The sequence below is a fragment of the Frieseomelitta varia genome, unplaced genomic scaffold (genome assembly GCF_011392965.1).
Source record: "Frieseomelitta varia isolate USP_RPSP 00005682 unplaced genomic scaffold, Fvar_1.2 scaffold_336, whole genome shotgun sequence".
Classification (NCBI taxonomy): Eukaryota; Metazoa; Arthropoda; class Insecta; order Hymenoptera; family Apidae; genus Frieseomelitta; species Frieseomelitta varia.
In genome coordinates, this window is record NW_025110075.1 from 153,035 (window position 1) to 176,969 (window position 23,935).

The window sequence follows — 23,935 nt, forward strand, 5'->3', positions numbered from 1 at the left end:
TTTCGGTTTTCAGTTTACCGGTATAATACCTAAACCTCAAAATATTTCGGTTTTCAGTTTACCGGTATAATACCTAAACCTACAATATTTCGGTTTTCAGTCTCTGGTTTTTCTCTCCTGTTCTTTCCAAGTGTCGCGTTATCACATTCGATTTGGATGGAAATACACGCGAAGAATCAAAAATTTCATTATGCTCTGAAACTTTTTTTTTAAAGGAAGTAGTTCTTTCTAAAAAATGGCAAGAAAGTTCCTTGATCATTCAACAGCGACTTTATGACACTGAGCGCGTGGTAATTGTCGTATTACGTTTCATTAACATTTGATTTATCCACAGCTGCAGTGTGATCCTAAATAGTCAAATGACAAAACTGTTAACATCGTTCGAAATATAAACATGACATCATAAAGTACGCGTTCGTTAAATGATTAAGAAACGTCTACAACTACCTTACGATTACTTACGATCAAGTCACAAAGATTGTATCGACGAACAGAGTTCATAATAAAACGAGGATGCACAAACTTTTAATCAAAAATTGCCCGAACTATTGTAAATCCGAAGTCGGAATTGTATTTTAAAGAAATTATTTCGGCCACTCTGGGAGAAGAAAGCTGAATTGCGACGTCTGAAGACTGACGTGGAAAATTGAAGGGTTAAATCGGAGATGGTATTTGCACGGAGGAGGACTTTCGACGACAGTGGGAAAGGTCGTTTCAGTAGCGTCGTTAGCGAATTCAAAATAATTCGTTCCCAAAGGTTTAATTTAGTGGTACAGGCTAATTAACGGAAGGTCCCGCGCACACAGAGGAGACCGCGAGAAGCGAGGAGACGCAGAAGAGCGGCATCACAAAGATATGACGTATAGATGTACGTGTTACCTGAAGAGCAGCCGGACTCGTGGAAATGACATCACTGGCCTCTTTCAGAGCACGGGAAGCCAGCATCTCCCCTTCCGCTGCAATCACTTTGGCCCGAGCCTCCCTTGTGGCCTCTGCCTCCGTGGCCATGGCTCGTTGCAGCTGCACCGGAAGTCGAACGTCCTTTCTAAATCAGGAACATCCGTTACGTTTACGATTTTCTTCGATTTATACGTTTGTGTGTGTGTGTGTGTGTGTGTGTGTGTGTCTGTCTGTCTACCACTCTGCTGATCACGTACAAAGCGTACCTTTACCAAGGATGGAAACCTTTATTCCTTGAATCGCGAATGCAGGAGAAGTTTGTTAAACAAGCTTCGTCAAACGAGCAAATCGAATGTATTGGAAGGAGCGGAAAGAAATTGGGAATTTGATTTATAATTTCAGAATGATGCCGATTCCTTTCGTTTTTTTAATTATTTATGAAATGTAATAATTTTTACTAAAAATTTTCATTCTCTCTGTATTACCGATTACCAATAACTTCGTTCTCAATTACGGACCAATTGACGTTGAATTTACGTCTTCAATTGGATATAATTCAATTATTATGGAAAGTTCACACTGTTAACTTTCCATAATAATTCTTTTTATATAACAAAAATGAATTCTGGCAGCAAATAACGTCTGAAAGATGATGTGTAAGAAAGTATTTAGAAACTCTGGTATTCCAAATTGTCTAAAATTGACAAACACGTTTCCACAGAAAAAGAAATTTAATTTAAGCAAATACAACAAATTGCACGACGAGTCTACTGAGAGGTTACGTTTTGTAAGAACGTGAGAACTCGATTTGCTTGGTCTGGTCTATGGTAATTAGACATTAATACAGTTCACGAAATTAGATATCGTTGCAAATATACATGGCACGTCTATTAAACTGAAACACGTTTGAAACTAGAAACGAGAAATTTCGAAGCGTTACCCTTTCAAAGTTTAAGATTTGCCTTCGCGAAGAAGCGACGTACGAACGCGACTTTGAAATTGTTGACGGCTGTAAGATATGTACATGTAGCCGCGGCTTAAAGGCGAAGTTGTTTTATCGTCGTTCACTCTCTCGAAAAGCGATCTCGCGCGCGGTGGAACGTCCTGTACGAGCGAGCAAAAGCGGACGCATTTGAGAATAGTTTCGAGTTACCGGAGGGAAGGGAGAGGGCAACTTCCTTGGCGCAGTTCCACAGACGCGGCCGGAATAAAGAAGATTCCTTTTGTTTCACGTGCAGCCTCTGTGCCAGCTCTGCTTTCATAGCGGACCGTATGCTTCCATCTACATATCGAACGAGGCGTTCCGAACTTCAAGTGGAACCGAGCACCATCAAACGAATCGGTTATCGAATTCTCGTCGATATCGGGATAAGAGACAAAAAAAAAAAAAAAATTCGTAAAATACCTGATGAAATATTATTTCCTGGCTGGAAAGTTCTCGATCGAGCACAAGTACTTAAAAACTTTGGAAACTTTATGGTGTAAAATGTGTTGTTGCGTTCGTTTGAAGTTGTTCGCACATTGTGCCAGTGGACAATGAAAAATTGTCGATAATTTGATGTAATTTTCGTCGAAATGATCGTACAACAATCACATAATTTGCTGTCATTTTAAAGTGTGTACACTCATCGTACAGTCTCATTTTGAAGTACATATTTTAACAGGAGTGAGTTCGTTTTTTTTTTTTTTTTTTTTTTCAAAAAGCGAGGACACTTTTTCTTGAAAATTTCAAACTCGCAAGAAACTTTTAAAAAAATTTTTCTCGCAAAAATGGTAATGGTAATAATGGTAAAAAAAATTGTACGATAGATTTGCATCTTACTGCAAACCGTTGCCATAATTGTTTTCATATTTTGTACGTATACTCGCGTTTGATCGAAAACTGTTTACCTAGGGATAAGTAATATATATATATACACATACACCTTCCCAGACGAAATTCGTTGGATTTCACGGTTAGTACTCGGAGAGTTAACAGAGAGTTCTCTATAACGCGAGAGATTAATACGGAGCTGATTAGTTGGAATAACTTTAGCTTTACATTCCGTATCTTTGCGGAAAACGACGAGAAGGCGGATAACCGTGGGCGGTTTTAAAATTTTACGATTATTTAGGCACAGTTCTATGTCAGTACTTGTCGCGGATCATCGTATATCGTATAATATATATATATAATATAATAATACGACATATAATACAATACATTGATATATTAACAGAGTCTTTGTCGTATAAAGTTAAAGATGGCTAACTGGCGGCTCTTGTCCTAGCGCTAGCGCTACCCCCTCCACTGCATCGATCCCCTCCACTACGCTAGCAATCGGAAAAGTGGGGGCAAGGGTCCTCGGGCCGCTAGTTAACCGACTCTGGATAAAGTAGGGAGCATTAAAAATCACTTTCTGTAAAATAAATCCGTAATTTTCACATTATACATTCTTTTCAACATTTGAAAGAAATAATTTTCAAAACACAATGGAAAATTGTTACACGTTTGAGCTTAAATTTAAGCTTAAAATTAACTTTTTAAATTAGTTTTTTCCTATATTTTGTTAAAAAAAAAAAAAAAAAAAAAAAATAGGTGGAAGAAACTTTTGGCCCATTCTATATTTATTCTATTTGATTATATTCGCATGTACTATGTCTTTCATTTAATTTTGTTGTGTGCGTGTATTGTAATGCAATGAGTCAAGATAAAAGGCGCGTCTTATTTCGAACTATACAGTTACACTTCGGCCGAAATAAAATTGTGCTTGGCTTGCTCTTTACGTTCCGGCGCGTTCCATCGCAGGCGACGGGTTCATTTTTAAAACAACAAAACACATTGCCAACGTTAATCTAAATCTATGCGAACGCGGCGATATTTCGCGGAACGCGTTCGCTGCCGAAATGCACTTTGCCATCCCGCCTCGGTTGACAGCGGTATAAATAGACGTGCGACGTTACTTTCTCTCAGTCATTTGAAATACTTGAACCATCCATAAGAGGCAAATTTTACAATTTCTCGCCGTAGACGGAGAGCATAGAGCTGGCACAAAGCTGAAGTTTCTGCTACGCGATTCAGGTCACTTTTGGGAGAGTAAGAATCTTGAATCCAAGCACTTGCTTATTTTTTTTTTCTTCTGACGAGATACGAAAAAGAGAAAATTGAAAAAGGGAATGATTTTACTCTCCTCATTCTCAGTTATCATCTCAGTTATCAACTAACAGCAATGGCAATAATAATCGTATGATTTCAAGCCGCTATACGTGAAACTTGTCTCGATTTTTATATATATATATATATACAGGGTGTTTCGTAATTTGTGGGACCCACTTCGGAAGCTGATTGTACGCCTAAAAATAATGAAAAAAAGTCACATAAATATATGTCCTATCTGTTTTTGTTTATGAGATATAATGAATTTTCTGTTTTTATTACTTTTTTACTACGAAAGATGCTCGAAATGACCACCTTACATTTGAAGACAAGCCTGCACGCGTCTTGTCATTCATCTGGTTACTCTCTCTATCATTCCTGGTGTTTCTCGAATTTGTCGNCCATGCAATAGGACCTCCACGACCAATCCATTTATTTGCAAAGTGTTGATTTAAAAATTGCCGAGCCACTCGGCTAAAACGCGGCGGAGCTCCATCATGCATAAACCGCATACAAAGTCTAACATTGACTGGAATTTCCTCTAATATTTCGTGTAAACGCGTGCTCAAAAAATCAACGTACTTTGTGCCTATTTAGTTTTCCATCAAGAAAAAAAGGTCCAATTAAAAATTTATCAATTATTCCTGCCCATACGTTTAAACTAAACTGGTGTTGATGTCTTGAACGCACAATAACACGTGGGTTTTCTTCATCCCAATTATGATTATTATGAAAATTGAATGTACCATCCCTGGTAAAACTAGGTTACTAGAGTTTGCTCTGTTTATAAAATTCATTATATCTCGTAAACGAAGACAGATAGGACATATATTTATATGACTTTTTTCATTATATATATATATATATATATACATACATAGGTGATCCAAGATTATAAAGTCTCGCGCGAATTTGATACTCGACGCGTAACAACGTAAGGAATATAGGATCTTGGCAGGCCTTTGACGTCCTCGTTTGAAAGGCACTCGAATCTTTTTCATCCTTGGAAATAGATGGCATCAGTATCTTCGTCCTATTGAAACGCGCGATGCGTCGAGACTAAAGGGCCCTTTTCCTTCTCGGATATCTCGTCGAGAGATCGTAGCTACCCTCGACGAGTATCCGCGTTTATGTGCGTTCACGTAGCCCATGCACCACCCCTCTTTCTATGCAAAGTTCATCGTGTATCGCACCCCTCCGTGCTTGAGCTTTTCGTGGGCTTGATAAAATAGTCATGTGCAAATATAACGAGAGAGAGAGAGAGAGATAAAATCTAAAGTAAAAAAAATAGTCGTGTATAGTGAAATAGGTCGACGAATTTGAACTGATGTAACTTTGTAAAAGAAAATAAATTGGTCTCATTTTAAAGAGTGAAGCTTTTACTTTAATAGTCGTGAATTCGTTTTTTTTTTCTTTTCTTTTCGAGGCCGATGAGAAAGTGAGGATACTTTTTGTTTCTCGGGAATTGTCGGAATTCAAATGCGTGAAAACATTTCGTAAGTAGATCCGCCAATATTTTGAGGATCGAATTTTTCGTGTATTTATAAAATAAAATTTAGTTGATGATACATAAATATATTAAATATTGTAAATAAAGAGAAAAAGATATAAATGCATAAGTTAATGTATTGACACATAAAATGTTAATTGAAATAATAATACATAAATATAACGATAATTATTTATCACTTAAGATTATATATCGGGAAACATAAATATGTTCAAATATATCGCACATATATGTATAAAATAATTCAACGTCGAATGTTAAAATCAAACGACAGAAATTCAAGAAATCCTGACATTATTCCAAATTATTTCAATGAAATCGTGACAGCGAGTTTACAACAGGCCGTTTGTAAAAAGAAAAATTCTTCAAGACCTTCTGGTGGATTTAATTATGAACAATACACTTTCTTTTACACGAATTTTTTGAATTTTTGCAATTGTCAGCAGAAAAGTATCCTCACTTTTTCCACCTGCTACACGACACAAAACTATCTTAAAAAAAAAGAAGCGTCACACTTTTAAAATGAGACCAAATTTATCATTGTATGGTCTTTCCTTTTTTACAAAATTATATAATTTTTCATTCGCCATTGGTACAGGTTATGCTCTTCACTGATCAGTCTTTGATCCTGCTGCTTTTTGAAGTCTAAACGGCAGAGTCGTGATTGACACGCGTGTATCAGGAGTCAGAATTGACGTGAGTCGTTAACTCTTGTTGTTGACACAAAAATGACGGAGATTGATGGATGTACGACGAAACCGTTTTGAGATGTTTTAACTTCGCAGCTCGGCATAATTCCAGGCAGAGTTCTACCTTCTTCAAAGACTTCTTCAACACTTTGGTTTCGGCTTTGTGATCGCGCCGGCGGGAGTATTTAACTACTCGCACGCGCAGCCTCGAGTGTCATTCTCGAGTTATCGCCGCCTGCCAGAGAAGTTCTCCTTTCTCGTCAGTACGTGTTCTTGAAACGTGTCATTGAAACGTTATATCTCAAAAGAACACGCGACCACGCGCCGACGTTGAAGTTACTCTTGTCAGTTTCTGTTTTTACAACCCTATCAATCTATTTTACTTCGCAGAGATTGAGACTGTCCAAAATTCCCTGTACGCGCAGGTCGAATGATTACGTTTAGATTCTTTCTAGCAAGCTCAATACACACCAATATCGTGGAGAAAAGGTGGATGACTTACAAGTAATTTTGTAATTTTCGCAATGCGAAAATCAAGATTCCAACTGATTGGAATTTGTGTATGAATATATAGCTTTCGCGAACAAATATTCAAGAAAATGATATTGACATTTACTTGGACAAACCATCAAAAAATAATAAATATTTTAAATATTTTCTTTTAGTAAGTGTAACATGAGTAAATATTTTCCTTTAGTGAGTGTAACATGAGTAAATATTTTCCTTTAGTGAGTGTAACATGAGTAAATATTTTCCTTTAGTGAGTGTAACATGAGTAAATATTTTCCTTTAGTGAGTGTAACATGAGTAAATATTTTCCTTTAGTGAGTGTAACATGAGTAAATATTTTCCTTTAGTGAGTGTAACATGAGTAAATATTTTCCTTTAGTGAGTGTACCATGAGTAAATATTTTCTTTTAGTAAGTGTAACATAAGTAAATATTACTTTTTTTAAATATTGTATTAATATATATATATTTATATTTTTTAAATATTATAATATATGTATTTATATTTTTTAAATATTATAATATATGTATTTATATTTTTTAAATATTATAATATATGTATTTATATTTTTTTAAATATTATAATATATATATTTATATTTTTTAAATATTATAGTATATGTATTTATACTTTTTTAAATATTATAATATATATATTTATATTTTTTTAAATATTATAATATATGTATTTATATTTTTTAAATATTATAATATATGTATTTATATTTTTTAAATATTATAATATATGTATTTATATTTTTTTAAATATTATAATATATATATTTATATTTTTTAAATATTATAGTATATGTATTTATACTTTTTTAAATATTATAATATATATATTTATATTTTTTTAAATATTATAATATATGTATTTATATTTTTTAAATATTATAATATATGTATTTATATTTTTTAAATATTATAATATATATATATTTATATTTTTTAAATATTATATTGTTTAAACAAATGGTTCTCTCGCAAAATAGTATACATCATTAGATTCGAAAAATACGAATTTCAGCAGTTTACACAAAAAACTATGTCTTTAGTAATTTCCGAGATATTTGAGAAAATAAAGAAAACAATTTACATGTATACTTAATGCGACGCTGTGTTGTCGCTGCGACGCCTTCAACGCAGTGGAGGGGGTAGCTCTAGCGATCAGGAAAGTGGGGGGGAGGGAATGGCCGCCAGTTAGCCACCTCCGAGTTCGAGAATTTACAACGAGGCCCCTAAATCTCAGTTGAAACAGTTTTGTTTAAAATGTTTCCGAGTATGTCACAGACAATTATTATAATATCTTTACTTATGGCCTATAAAAACTCCGCACGAGATGACATTTATCGCAAATTATTATTTTTTTTTATTCTTACACACGCAAGCATTCGTTCGTTTCATCGATGATCGATAAGGGGTTAGGCGAGTTCGTTCTTCCTCACGGGCGAGTGACCTTCGATTGTATTTAATCGAGCTGATTTTCAAGCGACTCGGACGTGAACACGTATTCCGTGCACGATCGTCGAGCAATCGACGAACGGACTTGGCCTCTCTTCGACAACTCATTTCGACGTTCGTTTTAACGAACTTCTTTCGACGGCGAACGATCGATCGACGCCAGTGCCACGTGTTACGAATCGAGTGTTAGGCTTGCTAGGATTAAAGCAGATGTCGAGGAGTGTTGGGAGTTACGTTTTTTTAAAGTCGTTTTTTTTTTGAACTTTCGGAAGGGAATTATTATCACGAGCTGATTGAACGATCGTGTCGAGCGTACTCACATTTCCACTCGTTCGACCTTGACGCCCCAAGGATCCGTGGCCTCGTCCAGGGATGACTGCATGGTGTGGGAGATGGTCTCGCGATCCGAGAGGATCTCCGCCAAGTTTCTCGTGCCGAGCACCGTTCTCAGTGTGCTGGCTGCCAGCAGTCGAGTCGAGTGACTGAAATATTGAATTTCAGTGATTTCGTAGTGACAAGTTTGCTCTCATCGTTACCAAATAAATATTTGCCTTATTTGCTGTTTAGTTTGTGGTTGTTGGTAGGGATGTATCTGATGAAATTACATATATAAATATAAATATAAATAAATAAATAAATAAATAAATAAATAAATATATATATATATATATTGTAGACAATTGATTTATAAAAGTCACGCTCTACAATTAAAATAATTTACTCTTACATTTCTATTTTATCTGTTGGTAGGTGTGTGTTTGTTGAAATTATAAAAATATCGTAAACAACTTTCAAATTAAATATATTACAGCAATTGCCAAAGCTTTGCAAATTAACAATGCGAATCATATATTTTGACCTGTTATCTTTCTGACCTGGTCTCAAGGAGTCTCATACTTTCCAAAATTGTCCGACGAAAATATTCGAAGTGCATTCTCCGTGTCATTTCATCAAAATTTTTTTTTATCGCAGAGGTTTCATTTTTCAAATGAAAGGGACAGATTTTAAACGCGTATCTCGCAAATCCCATAAGTTTTAGAAAGACAACTGCACGAATAACACGATGTAAAGCACAAGACATTGTGCGTACACTGTACAAATTAATGGAACGAAAGAGGCAGCCTAACGCTACTTATCGTTAAGTCAATTATACAGATAATGCTCATCGTGCTGTCACTTCTTCCCGTCGTACACTGTTATCAGCTGCTCGTTTTTACATCGCGTCACAGCCGCGCTGGCGAGCTTTAATTTTACGCCGTCGGGGGGAGAAAAATTTCAATTTCAATTTCAAGACCTATTATTTCGGAAAGTAACAGAGCGCGTACTGTACAAGGGGGTAGGGGGGCGGGGGCAGGGGGGCGGGGGCAGGGAAGGAAAACTAATTTTCACGTCCGTGGGAACGGATATAGGAAAAAGCAGTATGTTAACGTCATAATCAGTACCGCCGAGGATTTTGTCAAATTTCGCGTCCAGCCGGCATGAATACGCGTACAATTACGCCGTCGTCTTTTCCATAATTGAACATCGGCCCGGCGTGCTCTAGTTAATTAAACGTCGGCCGCTTCGCGGAAGCTGTCACGCGTGCGGTTTAAAAACGGGGCGCGCACAGTTGGACAGCCCCCTTCTCGCTCGACGCGACAGTAAATTCTATCTTCCAACCAATTTCTGCCTTCTCTCTCTCTCTCTCTGCTATTCTCCACCGACTAGCTGGTATTTCTTTTTCCGAGAGAAAAAAAAGAAAAAGAAGAAAAGAAAAGAGAATTCGGAAAGAATTCGTTAAAAACGCGTCATCGAAGCAACGAGGAAACTAATCATCGAGTTAGGCGAACACGACGAACAGAGAGGCAGGCGCCGCTCTCAATTGCCGAGATTTCCAGGTCGATCGTGCCGGCGCAACTTTTTACGCAATTAATCAGGCTCTCCGCACCGCGCAAATTATCCAAGTAATTTTGTCACGCTCTCGTAATTCCTCGAGGAGCTGTCCCTCGCATTTTTCTCCCCCACCGGCGGAATCGGTGATTCCCTCTTCAGACGGCACTACCCTCGACTACGGAGAACGACCGAGCACCGGGGCGATGCTAATTAAAAATTCAGAAAATGGTGTCCGCGTTAATTAACCCGGTCGCTCAAGGAATTCTAATTAATTTGCTGCGTGTCTCTTGAAAATTTCGACACTTCGAGGACGCGCTCCTCTCCCCCCCCCCCCCCCCCGCTTCGTCTTAATTCGAGCCGAAACGCGGCAAACAGAGAACGACACCCGGGGTTTAGTTTCCCTTTTATACAGAGCGAGTAAAAGTTTACCACTTATTTTTTTTTTTTTTTTTTTAATAGGAAACTAATGTCATTGATTTTGAATTCGTTCAAACTTAAATTTAATTATGTTTAATTAAATAAATTGATTTTCTTTTCAAGTTTCTTCCCACTTATTTTTTTTTGATAGGAATATAAGAAAAATCCAATGTCATTGATTTTAAATTCATTCAAACTTAAATATAATTATGTTTAATTAAATAAATTAATTTTCTTTTCAAGTTTCTTTTCACTTATTTTTTTTTAAATAGAAATATGAGAAGAATCTAATGTCATTGATTTTAAATTCGTTCAAACTTAAATTTAATTATGTTTAATGAAACAAATTGATTTTCTTTTCAAGTTTCTTTTCACTTATTTTTTTTTAATAGAAATATAAGAAGAATCTAATGTCATTGATTTTGAATTCGTTCAAACTTAAATTTAATTATGTTTAATTAAATAAATTGATTTTCTTTTCAAGTTCCTTCCCACTTATTTTTTTTTGATAGGAATATAAGAAAAATCTAATGTCATTGATTTTAAATTCATTCAAACTTAAATATAATTATATTTAATTAAATAAATTTATTTTCTTTTCAAATTTCTTCTCACTTATCTTTTTTTAATAGGAATATAAAAAGAATCTAATGTCATTTTTTTTAAATTCGTTCAAACTTAAATTTAATTATGTTCAATTAAACAAATTCATTTTTATTATAAAAACATAATTATATTTTAAAAACCACATTATGTTTCAAAAGCCACATTTCTTTCAAACGAATCGAACAAAATATATAATAAAAAAAATTACGGATGTTTATTTTGACTCACCCTGTAGTAACTCGTCAAAGTTTTTGAAGGCGTACGGATACGTCATCCAAAATTTTCACACGTCACTTTTTCTTTTATTTCGCTCCTTCGCTGTGGAACAACGTTTTCGATCAACCCCCCCGCCCCCCTCCACCCCTCCAAAAAAAAAGTTAACAACGCGACGTTAGAAACGATCGATAGTCAAACGTTGTAGAACAAATAAAGCGATTTTCCGGCGAGAATTTCGTAAAATTTCACCAACTTTCGATTCGAAATTCACGTATCACTTTCTCCCTCGTTCGAACCATGAGAATATCGTCGCCGCCAATTTTTGTCAGTCCCCCCCCCCTCCCCCCTCATTTTCTCCGTTTACTTCTTTTCATCGCTGGAATCGAATTGAATCGAATCGAATCTTTCGCCTCCTTTCGTCTCTCTCGTTGTTTCGAAAATTTTTTTCGACACGCGACACGCGACAGGGGAAATAGAAGAGAGTACAAGATCCTCGCGGCGGCTAAATGTTACGAGCCCTTCAACGAGCTGTCGCTTTTTTTCTTTCGCGTGCCATTTGCATTACGCGGATGAAATCTCTTTTACGACGGCGACCCCGGTTTTCGTCTCCCTCGCGGCGCATTAGCACGCAGCTTGCTGCCGTGTTCGGTTTCGCTCAGGTCAGAGTTACGAACACGGTTACGGTGTTACCGCAATTAAAAATTTTATACGATCCACGGTGGTGCGTCGCGGGGCCGGAACGTGGTTCTAATGTTACACAAGATTACTTGGTTGACCGTATGACCTTAACGAGATGTGTCCGAAACGCCGCGTTATCCGATTCACCCGCAAAAGAAATCCTCTTACGGCCACAGGTATTTTCACTGCGTGAAAAACTGTTGATAATTTAACCTGACGCGCCTACGTAAGAAAAGATCATTTGGTTTCGTTTTTAAAGCGTGAAGCGTCGTGTAACGCGCGAGAAAAGGATATTTTTTTCTGTCGAAATATTGCAAAAACTCGAACTTCCTTTCGTAATTGGATTCATCATCGTTTCGAAGAGTGAACTCTAACCTCAAAATTTGTACGATTTTATTTTCACCGTTTTGTCGAACGGTAGATTTAGTTGTGGAAAAAATTTAACTAGATCCATCATTATTTCAAAGACTGAAATCTAACCTTAAAATTTGTACGATTTTATTAACTTTAGTTAGTGAATAATATTTAACTAGATCCATCATTATTTTAAAGAATGAGATCTAACCTTAAAATTTGTACGATTTTATTAACTTTAGTTAGTGAACGATATTTAACTAGATCCATCATTATTTTAAAGAAATGAAATCTAATCTTAAAACTTTTACGATTTTATTAACTTTAGTGAATAATATTTAACTAGATGCATCGTTATTTTAAAGACTGAAATCTAACCTTAAAATTTGTACGATTTTATTTTCACCGTTTTGTCGAACGGTAGATTTAGTTATGGAAAAAATTTAACTAGATCCATCATTATTTTAAAAACTGAAATCTAACCTTAAAATTTGCACGATTTTATTATTATCGTTTTATGGAACGTTGAATGTTACGGTTAAATGTTACAAAAGAAATCTAAAATCTAACCTTAAAACTTAACCTTAAAACCTAAACCTTAAAACTTGAATGTTAAACTTTAAATTTATTATATTATTATAAATATAACTAGATTCATCATCATTTTAAAAACTGAACTCTAACCTCAAAATTTGTACGATTTTATTATCACCACTTTATTTAGTTATGAATAAAATTTAATTAGATCCACTATTTTAAAGACTGAAATCTAACCTTAAAATCCGAATGACTTTAAATTTATTATATTGTTATAAATTCAACTAGATCCATCATCATTTTAAAAATTGAACTCTAACCCCAAAATTTGTACGATTCTATTATCACCATTTTATCGAACGTTGAACGTTACAGTAAAACGACAAAAATTCAAGAAATTCTATTTCGTCATCTGACTCTGATTGCTTCCAAGCTCAATAAAATGGCGAAGAAAAGTCGTACAGCGCGAATTTCTAAGAGAAATTCTTCAATCCATGGATTGATTCAATCAAAAAATAGATTCCATAGATTTCATCAATAAAATTTTTTACTTTTTTCCTGCACAAGTTTGAATTCTTGCAACTTTCGAGAAAAAAAGTATTTCCATTTTCTGAAAGAACGAGCTTACGATTATCATAAAATAAAAGCTTTGCAAGCGAGATTAAGTAGGTCGTCGTATGATCTCCTTTTTTACGAAGTTCACATCAGTTTTCATTGTCACTGGTATGTCACTGTGTACACACTTAGAATTAGTAACACCCTTTTAGCACACTCTACTCTAGCTGAAGACCTTGTCGGTTCACTCCGACAACACTTTGAACTTTGATTACCATCTTCTGTTACCGTCGTCGTAGCCTTGCTTGCAGAACGTTCAGGCTTCATTAGCAGATTGAATGATCCTCATATCTTTCGAACATTCACCCTAGTACCACCTCATCTGGAGTAGTATGCTCCCGTTATCTTCAGATCGCTGTACTCTTCTCTCTTCGACGTATCATCGTCAAACAGTTCAGATTGCGATTATCTTTTATTTTTCATTATTTTCTATTATTTATATCATTTGTATCTTTCATCACTGCATCCTCTTCCCGTCTCGGTGTTTTGCCATAATTTTTTATTTATATCGCATGTTACTGTATATTTTCTCATCCCTTTGCTTTTACATTATCTTTCTACCATTGCACCTCCTTCCCGTAGAATAAAGACACAAAGAAGAGATCCTTCCCGTGCGGTAAATAAATAATTAAACAAACAAATTATCACCACCGCGAGTACACGCCGCACGGTTGTTTATGCCGGTGGGGTAGCACGACGAGATCCCCGTGCACGTTCGTAAATTAACAATTGCATTTCGCAGCGGTACTGGCGCCGGTGAATCACGTACAGCGCGGTGGTAATAAAATTGGCAAGTTTCGCTCTGAGGAGTCTTACGGTTAGTGAATTAGTAAAATCAATGCCGCGTACGTACGTACGTACGTACGTACGTGTGCCCGTGCGTCGTCGTTTGTCTAATTAAAGGGTAATTATTCCTCTGCACCTCGATATATTTCCCGACTTGATTCAGTCGGACAAGCCACGCTGGTGAACTTCACCTACCTGTAATTGGCTATCTTGATTACGGCATTCAGCGGCTCCTTTATCCGGTAATAGACGACCGCGTCCACGCTCACCGTGACGGAATCCTTGGTGAGAATTTCCTGCGGCGGTACGTCGAACGACACCGTCCTCAGGTCCACCCGTACGCAGCTGTCCACGCACGGCATCACGAAAAACGTCCCTGTTGCACGGCCAACGTTTTACCATTCTCTTCGTGCAATTGATTTCCGATGGATGGCGAATAGCCATTTTCGCGTGAGCAATTGCACGTTACTTGAATCTACAGCGTGTCTCGGCTAAAGCGAGCCGTTTGAACATCTCTTTTGTGTCTTACGTTGCGAAGAAGTCTTCGCTGGCACGATTGAAATCAGCTTGCTTCTTGGATGCTATGGTGAAACACCAAGAATGCAACCAGGAATGAAAGCACATGCTGTTTTACATAAAAAAAATGCCGATGGTGTCTTGACAAAAAAAAAAAAAACTCTTTATCTCGGGACTTTTAATTTCCTCCTTCGAAACTATTTCAATCATGCTGGTTTTTCTCGTAATATAAAAAAAAAAAAACAAAAAAAAACAAAAGAGGTATAAATAATTGACGCATCCTGTACGTTGATTTACACGCTGAACTTATGATGTTTACACGATGCTTGTTTCAATACCGGGTAAATAAATCTCGCGATCCGCGTGTATCGAGCGCCAGATCAATTAACTTTTTATTCAATAATCTGGGGGGAGCAAGAGATAATTCCATCTCATTTGGAATACCAAGGGGAAATTCGTACGAGACCGTGGTATATATATATATATATATATATATATATATATATATATATATATATATACATGCAATTGCGTGCGGGTTTTTAGCATCGGTGCAATCTGATAGCCACTTGGTAATCAGTTAATTAATTACCGTATTGAAGCGACTCTCGATGGGAATTTATTACAGGATACTTTACGCGCCAATGAACCATCGAGTTTTTTTTCAAACGTTCTCTCCACGTTTCTGATTATCGTCGGAAGATAAATACGGTTTAAATTAGATAAACGTGTATATAATTCACGAACGAAATTAAATATATATATATATATATATATATACAGGGTGTTTCGTAATTTGTGGGAGCTGATTGTACGCCTAAAAATAATGAAAAAAAGTCATATAAATATATGTCCTGTCTGTGTTCGTTTATAAGATATAATGAATTTTATAAACTCTAGTAACCTAGTTTTACCAGGGATGGTACATTCAATTTTCATAATAATCATAATTGGGATGAAGAAAACCCACGTGTTATTGTGCGTTCAAGACATCAACACCAGTTTAGTTTAAACGTATGGGCAGGAATAATTGATAAATTTTTAATTGGACCTTTTTTTCTTGATGGAAAACTAACAGGCACAAAGTACGTTGATTTTTTGAGCACGCGTTTACACGAAATATTAGAGGAAGTTCCAGTCGATGTTAGACTTCGTATGCGGTTTATGCATGATGGAGCTTCGCCGCGTTTTAGCCGAGTGGCTCGGCAATTTTTAAATCGACACTTTGCAAATAAATGGATTGGTCGTGGAGGTCCTATTGCATGGCCTGCTTGTTCTCCGGACTTGAATCCATTAGATTTTCATTTGTGGGGACATTTGAAATCTATTGTATACGCAACATCGATTGAACATGCTGAAATACTACGAAATAGAATAGAGCAAGGCTTCCGTCAAATTCGAGAAACACCAGGAATGATAGAGAGAGTAACCAGATGAATGACAAGACGCGTGCAGGCTTGTTTTCAAATGCAACATGGTCATTTCGAGCATCTTTCGTAGTAAAAAAGTAATAAAAACAGAAAATTCATTATATCTCATAAACGAAGACAGATAGGACATATATTTATATGACTTTTTTTCATTATTTTTAGGCGTACAATCAGCTCTCGAAGTGGGTCCCACAAGTTACGAAACACCCTGTATAATTCACGAACGAAATTAGGTATATGTATGTATAATTCACGAACAAGTAACAGTTGGCGAAAATGACAATTACAAATTACAAGACCTCGTGTCTCAAGTTAAGTGCGCTCGCGTAGCTTTGCACAGATCTCCCCTGTTGTTTAACCACAACCATCCTCCATTCGCCTACGCCAAAAGCGTACACGTTGATCGAATTTTTTTTTTTATTGAGTCTGTTGGTTTCTCTGTTTTGAAGTAGAATCTTTTTTTGAATGTCCTGACATGAACATTTTGACAAGAGTCTGGAATGTTTCTTTCTTTTTTAAATAAACTTCAATCTTTCTTTCAACAAACAAAAATCTAACCTCAAATTTTTAAGAGGCTAACGGTTTATGCCTTATAGGCGATGTTTTCCGAGCTGCAATTGATTAAATCACGATAATTTCCTGGCAACATTTTAGCAAGGGTCTGGAACAGTTTTTTTTTCAACAATTTTTCAAACAAAAATCTAACCTTAAATTGTTCAAACAAACATCTAGCTTTAAATTTTTCAAACAAAACCTAACCTTAAATTTTTCATATAAAATCTAACTTTAAATTTTTAAGAGATCAACAGCTATACGCTACAGGAGATCTTTTTCGAATAGGAATAGATTAAATTACGATCATTTCTTATCGTATAACTATTCCACTGTCGAATCTGTTTTGAATTTTCTGGTAACATTTCGGGAAGAGCTTGGAATGTTTCAAACAAATCTCAATTTTTTTTTAGACAAAAATCTAGCCTTAAATTTTTCAAACAAAAATCTAACCTCAAATTGTTCCTAACCTAACCTTAAGTTTTATAAATATGACGAAAACCTAAATTTTACGTTGAATTTTATAAATATACCTAACGTACCTTAATATCCTTTAATATACCTAATATATCTTAAATTTTATAAACATAAATATAAATTTTATAAATATAACAGAAACCTAACCTTAAATTTTATAAATATTCCATTGTCGAACGAAAAAAAAATAGAAAAACCTCGTCTCGATGGCTCAAGTGCATTATGCACGTTCAGAGTGTATACTTAACGCGCGATTACTCCAACCGTGTCAATAAATGCCGTATGTATCCGGCATACAACAATGAAAGGGTGAAACCATTCTCTTCTCGCTCGCGAACTAGTTACCGAAGCCAGCTTGTTCGCTTCGAAACGAACAGAGAGAGATTGAAATTACGTATGCTCGTTTACCTGGCCCGTAAGCGCCGCTTTTCAGCCTCCCCATTCTGAATACAACGGCCCTTTCGTACTCCTGCACGACCTTGAACGTGAAGCACAGCGAGAAGGGCAGCGTGACGAGTACCAGCAGGAACGAGCCAATGGTCGCCAGCACCTCGACGAATCTCGTCAACGCGCCGACCTTGCTCTCGTCCGCCATCTCCGCGCGCACCATCTCTCCGGGCGGGTCCTCTGTTTTTCCAACAAATAAACCAGAGCAAAGGAAAACAGTCGGTGACGGCACAGAGTTACACGGTGTATCCTGTCTCGCACAAAGTAAAGCTCGAGGGACACAAAGTAAGACCCATGCTCGTGACTTTAGCACAGCGATTCAACGCTAGAATTATTTAGAATTTAGAAACGACTGAAGCGTATAAAATTTCCACCAGAGATGTTATAACACTTTTCGCGACGGACGGACAACAACGTTCAGCTGAATATAATTTACGAAAGTCTGTAGCTGAGTACTGTAAGGCATGTAAGAAATGTTACGTCTCAGTATGATGCTTATTGTTATTTGTTATTTATATCGAAGTTTCAAGAAATTGAACATTACAGTGTATAGAAGAGATATTTGTTTTTTTAATAAAATGAATATGACGAATTTATTAGGTGAATAAAATTTACATCAACTTTTTTACATATTTGCTTTACATGAAAATTTGTTTGGTATTTATTAGAGACTTGAAGTATAAAATATATTAATAAATTAAACATGATATTAATTTAAGGAGGTTAACAACAGCATTATGGCTAGGAGTGGCGCCATTTTGAAATGACGTAGGACTACGTTTCTTGCCAGAAAAGTGAAAAGTTTAAGATTAAAAAAAAAGAAAGTGGAAAAACTTTGTGATGCAATAAGTTTGCACGCACCATTTTCGAAAAATCATACATATATTTTCAAAGATACATTATTTTATGTCCTTGCTTAAAAAAATTTCCAACAGAAATTGTAAATTGCTCGTTGGTAGTTCTGGCTCTTTAAACTCTAATTATTTAAAGCTCAACAAAATTGTGAGAAAGAAATTGCACCGTGATTTCGAGTTTTAAGAGGAGACTTCAATCTTCAAGACCTCGGTGGATTTAGTTACGAGAGAAAAGTCTAGTTATTTATTATTTCTAGTTAGAAATTTCCAGAGGCATTCGAATTTTTGAGAGTGAATGCCTTTGCTGTATGATGTAGAAAAAAACTGAATAAATAAATACAAAAATAGGGAAATAGAGAAATACAAAAATAGAGAAATACAGAAATACAGAAATAGAGAAATACAGAAATACAGAAATACAGAAATACAGAAATACAGAAATACAGAAATAGAAAAATAGAGAAATACAGAAATACAGAAATAGAGAAATAGAGAAATACAGAAATAGAGAAATAGAGAAATACAGAAATACAGAAATACAGAAATACAGAAATAGAGAAATACAGAAATACAGAAATACAGAAATACAGAAATACACAAATAAAGAAATACAGAAATACAGAAATACACAAATAAAGAAATACAGAAATACAGAAATACAGAAATACAGAAATACAAAAATACAAAAATACACAAATATAGAAATACAGAAATACAGAAATACAAAAATATAGAAATATAGAAATACAGAAATACAGAAATATAGAAATACAGAAAAACAGAAATACAAAAATACAAAAATAAATAAATACAGAAATACAAAAATACAAAAATAAATAAATACAAAAATACAAAATAAATAAATAAGTACAATTGGACGTGCAATAACATTAAAAAGGGTCAAACAGTATAAAATATCGCCTTTCACGCGAACGCTTTTGTCCAGCTCTCTGTACATACGTAATAGCAAGTGCACGCGCAATCGTAATCGACCAGGTAATCTGCTGTCGCAGATATCGAATCGGGATATGAAACGTATCGCGGCCGCACAATCTCTTTGCGTTCTTGGGGGGGAGGAACGTTTCGGAGTTTCGGTCCTCTGAGTAATTAATGGACGTTCGATAGAGGTGATTTGTCACTGGTTTTACCATGGTCGACGACTTGTTTCCCGACACGGCGAGCGCGTGTCCCTTTTTTCGGTGAAACCGCGTTGCAAAAGCAATCATGCAAAGACTTCTCTCCACGGGCGCGGGCGAGGATCGTCCTCGGTAAATTGCGCGTGAAATGGAACGGCTGCCAGAAAAGTAATTCGTCCCCCTTCCCTCTCCCCTCTCCCCCTCCCCTCCTGCCCATTTACCGGCTTTCTCATTAATTTCATCGCGCCGCTCGCGTCGTGCTTTTCTTGAAAGCTCTTCAAAATTTACTAGTCGCGATTTTGTCTCGTCTTCTCTCCTCTCCCTCGTCTCGTCTCGTCTCGTCTCGTCTTACCGGTCCATTATCGCGAAATCACGAGAATCTTGAGCATCGAAAGTCGCCCAGGAGTTTATCATTTAACCCTTTGCACTCGACTGTCCCTTCTAAGAGAACGTCATACTTATATCTTAGCTAACAGCTCGGACTTTCTTTTCTTCTTTCATAATGTGAATATAATTATATATTTAAAATTTATAATATTTACTATAATTTATAATATATATTAATATAATGTAAATTTAAAATTTATAATATGTATTAATATAATGTAAATTTAAAATTTATAATACTTACTATAATTTATAACATGTATTAATATAATGTAAATTTAAAATTTATAATATATATTAATGTAATATAAATTTAAAATGTATATTAATATAATATAAACTTAAAATTTATAATATTTATAATATATATTAATATAATATAAATTAAAAATTCATAATATTTATTATAATTTATAATATATATTAATATAATACAAATTTAAAATTTATAATATATTTTAATGTAATATAAATTTAAAATTTATAATACATATTAATATAATATAAACTTAAAATTTATAATATATATTAATGTAATGTAAATTTAAAATTTATAATATTTATTAATATAATAAAATTTATAATATTTATTATAATTTATAACATATATTAATATAATATAAATTTAAACTGTGTGTGTGTTTAAACAACGAAGGAAACAACGAAGGAAAAATGTCTCTTCTTCTTCTTCTTCTTCTTTTTCTTCGAGAGAGAAATTTTCGAAAGACGAGCTGCTCTAGCCAGAGCGGTCTACTTTTTCTTCTATACGTTAATAAGTTGAGAGGGGAGGCGAGAACTGATCAAACGAAACAAAGCGAAACATCCGGCGTTAAAAATACGATTGTCGATGATTTAATGTTTATCGAAGCAACCGCGCGTTGTACAAACCTCGTCGAAATCGCGTCTATTTCAGACGCGTAACATGTAACGCGCAACGCGAGTGTTACTCGTTTCAAATATCGCAAATTTATCGCGCGGGAAAATGTGTGGCGATCACTTCTCCGTGTGAGCGTCTTTGCTCGAGCATCGATAACGATTGGCGCTTACTATCGTCGTGTCGATGCACAGACTTTCGATTTTTCCGTCTCTCCTCTCTCTTATTTCACTTGTTTGTGTCGGAAACGAGAGGAGAGATTCCACAAGTATTTGTGTTTTGAAATTTCCAATGGAAATTGAAATTAACGAGCTGGAACCACCAGCGAAGGACCAGAAGCGCAGAATTTTCGTCAGACAGACGTTGAAGAGAGAGAGAGAGAGAGAGAGAGAGAGAAATAGGAAAATTGTAAAATACGATGGAATGCACGGAGCTTTTGTTTGCGTGTTTTCAGAAAAATCGGGAAATTGGATCTCTAAAAATACACCGTCTATAACGTATCTAACGAAAATTATAAATTATGTAATTAGGCTAATTATGGCTACAATTATAGCCTAATTAGTATAGTATTATAGTATTATATAGTATTATACATGATACTATATACAGTCAATTATAAATTACATTAATATTTACTATAATTTACTACAATTATAGCCTAATTAGTAGAGTATTATAGTATTATATATGATACTATATACAGTTGTCAATTATAAATTACATTAAAACTACTAAGTATAGAATTTTCGTCAGAAACATTGAAGAGAGAGAGAGAGAAAAAAAAGGAAAAATAGAAAAATTGTAAAATACGATAGAACACACAAGCGTTTGTTTGTGTTTTTTTTTTCGAAAATTTCTAAAATTTAAATCTCTAAAAATGTACTAATTTCGACCACTTTGGTAGTTTCTAGTGTCAAAATTGGTGTTAGTGAATTGACACTGTTCTGTTTTCTACAGCAAGCGATATTAATTAAAAAAAATATATATATATAATTGAAAATTGAATTAATTTGACAGGTCATATGCCTCTCATATAATTATCACTAGAACTACCGAAGACTAGAGTGTAACATTTGTAGCAATTGGTTGAAATCAAAGTACAAGGTATAAAAAAAAGTTAGTAGTACAGTGAAGAACAAAAGCCTCTATTAATATCATATTATATAGTATTATATATAATACTATATAGTATTATAGTATTATATAATATTATATATGATACTATATAGTATTATAGTATTATATAGTATTATATATGATACAATATAGTATTATATTATATAGTATTATAGTATTATATAGTATTATATATGATACAATATAGTATTATAGTATTATATAGTATTATATTATATAGTATTATATAGTATATAGTATTATATATAATACTAAATAGTATTATATTATATAGTATTATAGTACTATATAGTATTATAGAATTATAGTACTATATAGTATTATAGTATTATAGTATTATATAGTTGGAATATATAATATTATATTATATAGCATTATATATAATACTAAATAGTATTATATACTTTAATAGTATTATATACTTTGTGAAAAATCACTCGAACATCTAAAAATACATTGTTACAAATAATGAAAAAAAATCTCCGTGGAAATTTTAAATGAAAGAAATGATAAATTTTGCCACTTTTTGGTGGCAATCTAGTGTCAATGTTAATTGTCGTCAAAATTAATTCCTCTCTGTGTAAGATGTGCTTATGGAACGACCCAATATATACCCATCGAGCAACGTGGCGTCTCACTGAACTCTACGAAGCACTCAACTCCACCGCTGTCGGTTTTCGCGCACCCGTAGTGTACCATGCCGCGAAAGACACGACTATCTGTCCACATCCACTCTCCCTCCTCTTTTCCTTCTATCCCTCTTCGAAGCACTACCGAACGACCGATCCCAAAATTTGGAAGCGTTTCGAGATTTCTCCTCTCGCTAGAAAATTCGCTCTACTTGCCTAGTAGCCCTCGGAGCCCGGTTTCAACAAAAGTCGCGGAATCCGTGCACGGCGGAGGCGATTCGGCTACTAGAGCGGCGGAAAGTCTTTGGAGAAGCTCGGAGGACGACCCCGTGTCTCGACTGCAAAGTTGCAAAGTGGGAAAGGGGTTCCTCCTGCCTACGTAGCCGCCTTGTTCACGCTGCCGCACGCGCGTCCACCGCAACACCGCAAACCTCTACCAAATTAACCGGTCGTAGCCGTGGTGCCACCAGCGGGAACAGGCCCGCTGTTTATGTACATAATGAGTAATTGCACAGCGTGCGGATCGACGAAACGCAGGGTTTCGCGGTACAGCGATCGTTCAAAGATGGCGGGCCCCTTTTCGTCGAGGTGAACCACTCTCTTCACGGTTTGTCGAAACTCTTCACCCAGTTGTGCAAAAATTTTTAATCGCGTGAAAAAAGAAAAAAAAAGAGAATCGAGACTTTCTTTTTATCGAGTTTTTATTTAGTTTCGTTTATATATTTTACGTGGGCCTTCAGTTTTGTATATACTTTGTGAGTTATTATCAAATATTTATTTGTAACAATTATAATTGTAATATGTAAATTTATCGATATGTTACATTTCATTGTTCTCATTACTGTTATCAAATTTAACTTTTCATTGTCGTTGATACATGTTCTTCACTGTGAAATATTAATTATTATAATTACAATTGTAATATATAAATTTATCTGTGTATTATAATATATTTCATTGTTTTCAAATTATTACAATTACTATTATCAAATTCAGTTTTTCATTGTCATTGATACAGTTATGTTCTTCACAGCAAAATATTGATTATTATAGTTATAATTGTAACATATAAATTTGTCAATATATTATAATATATTTCATTGTTTTCAAATTATTACTATTACTATTATCGAATTCAATTATTCATTGTCATTGATACAGTTATGTTCTTCACTGTAAAATATTAATTATTATAATTATAATTGTA

At 34.9% G+C, this 23,935-nt stretch overlaps 1 protein-coding gene across 1 annotated transcript in view; it reads right to left on the reverse strand.

Annotated features, from left to right (window-relative positions):
• Nucleotides 1-22,841, reverse strand: part of LOC122530256 (band 7 protein AGAP004871-like) — a 24,141-nt gene extending 1,300 nt beyond the window's left edge. Inside the window, exons 1-5 of the mRNA XM_043657061.1 lie at nt 22,714-22,841; nt 17,673-17,891; nt 14,485-14,665; nt 8,529-8,690; nt 880-1,045 (exon numbers count right to left, since the gene is read on the reverse strand). Of these exons, the coding sequence (XP_043512996.1) occupies nt 880-1,045; nt 8,529-8,690; nt 14,485-14,665; nt 17,673-17,891; nt 22,714-22,828 (843 nt within the window). The 5' untranslated portion in view covers nt 22,829-22,841. The remainder of the gene's footprint in view (nt 1-879; nt 1,046-8,528; nt 8,691-14,484; nt 14,666-17,672; nt 17,892-22,713) is intronic.
• Between the last annotated feature and the right edge of the window lie 1,094 nt (nt 22,842-23,935).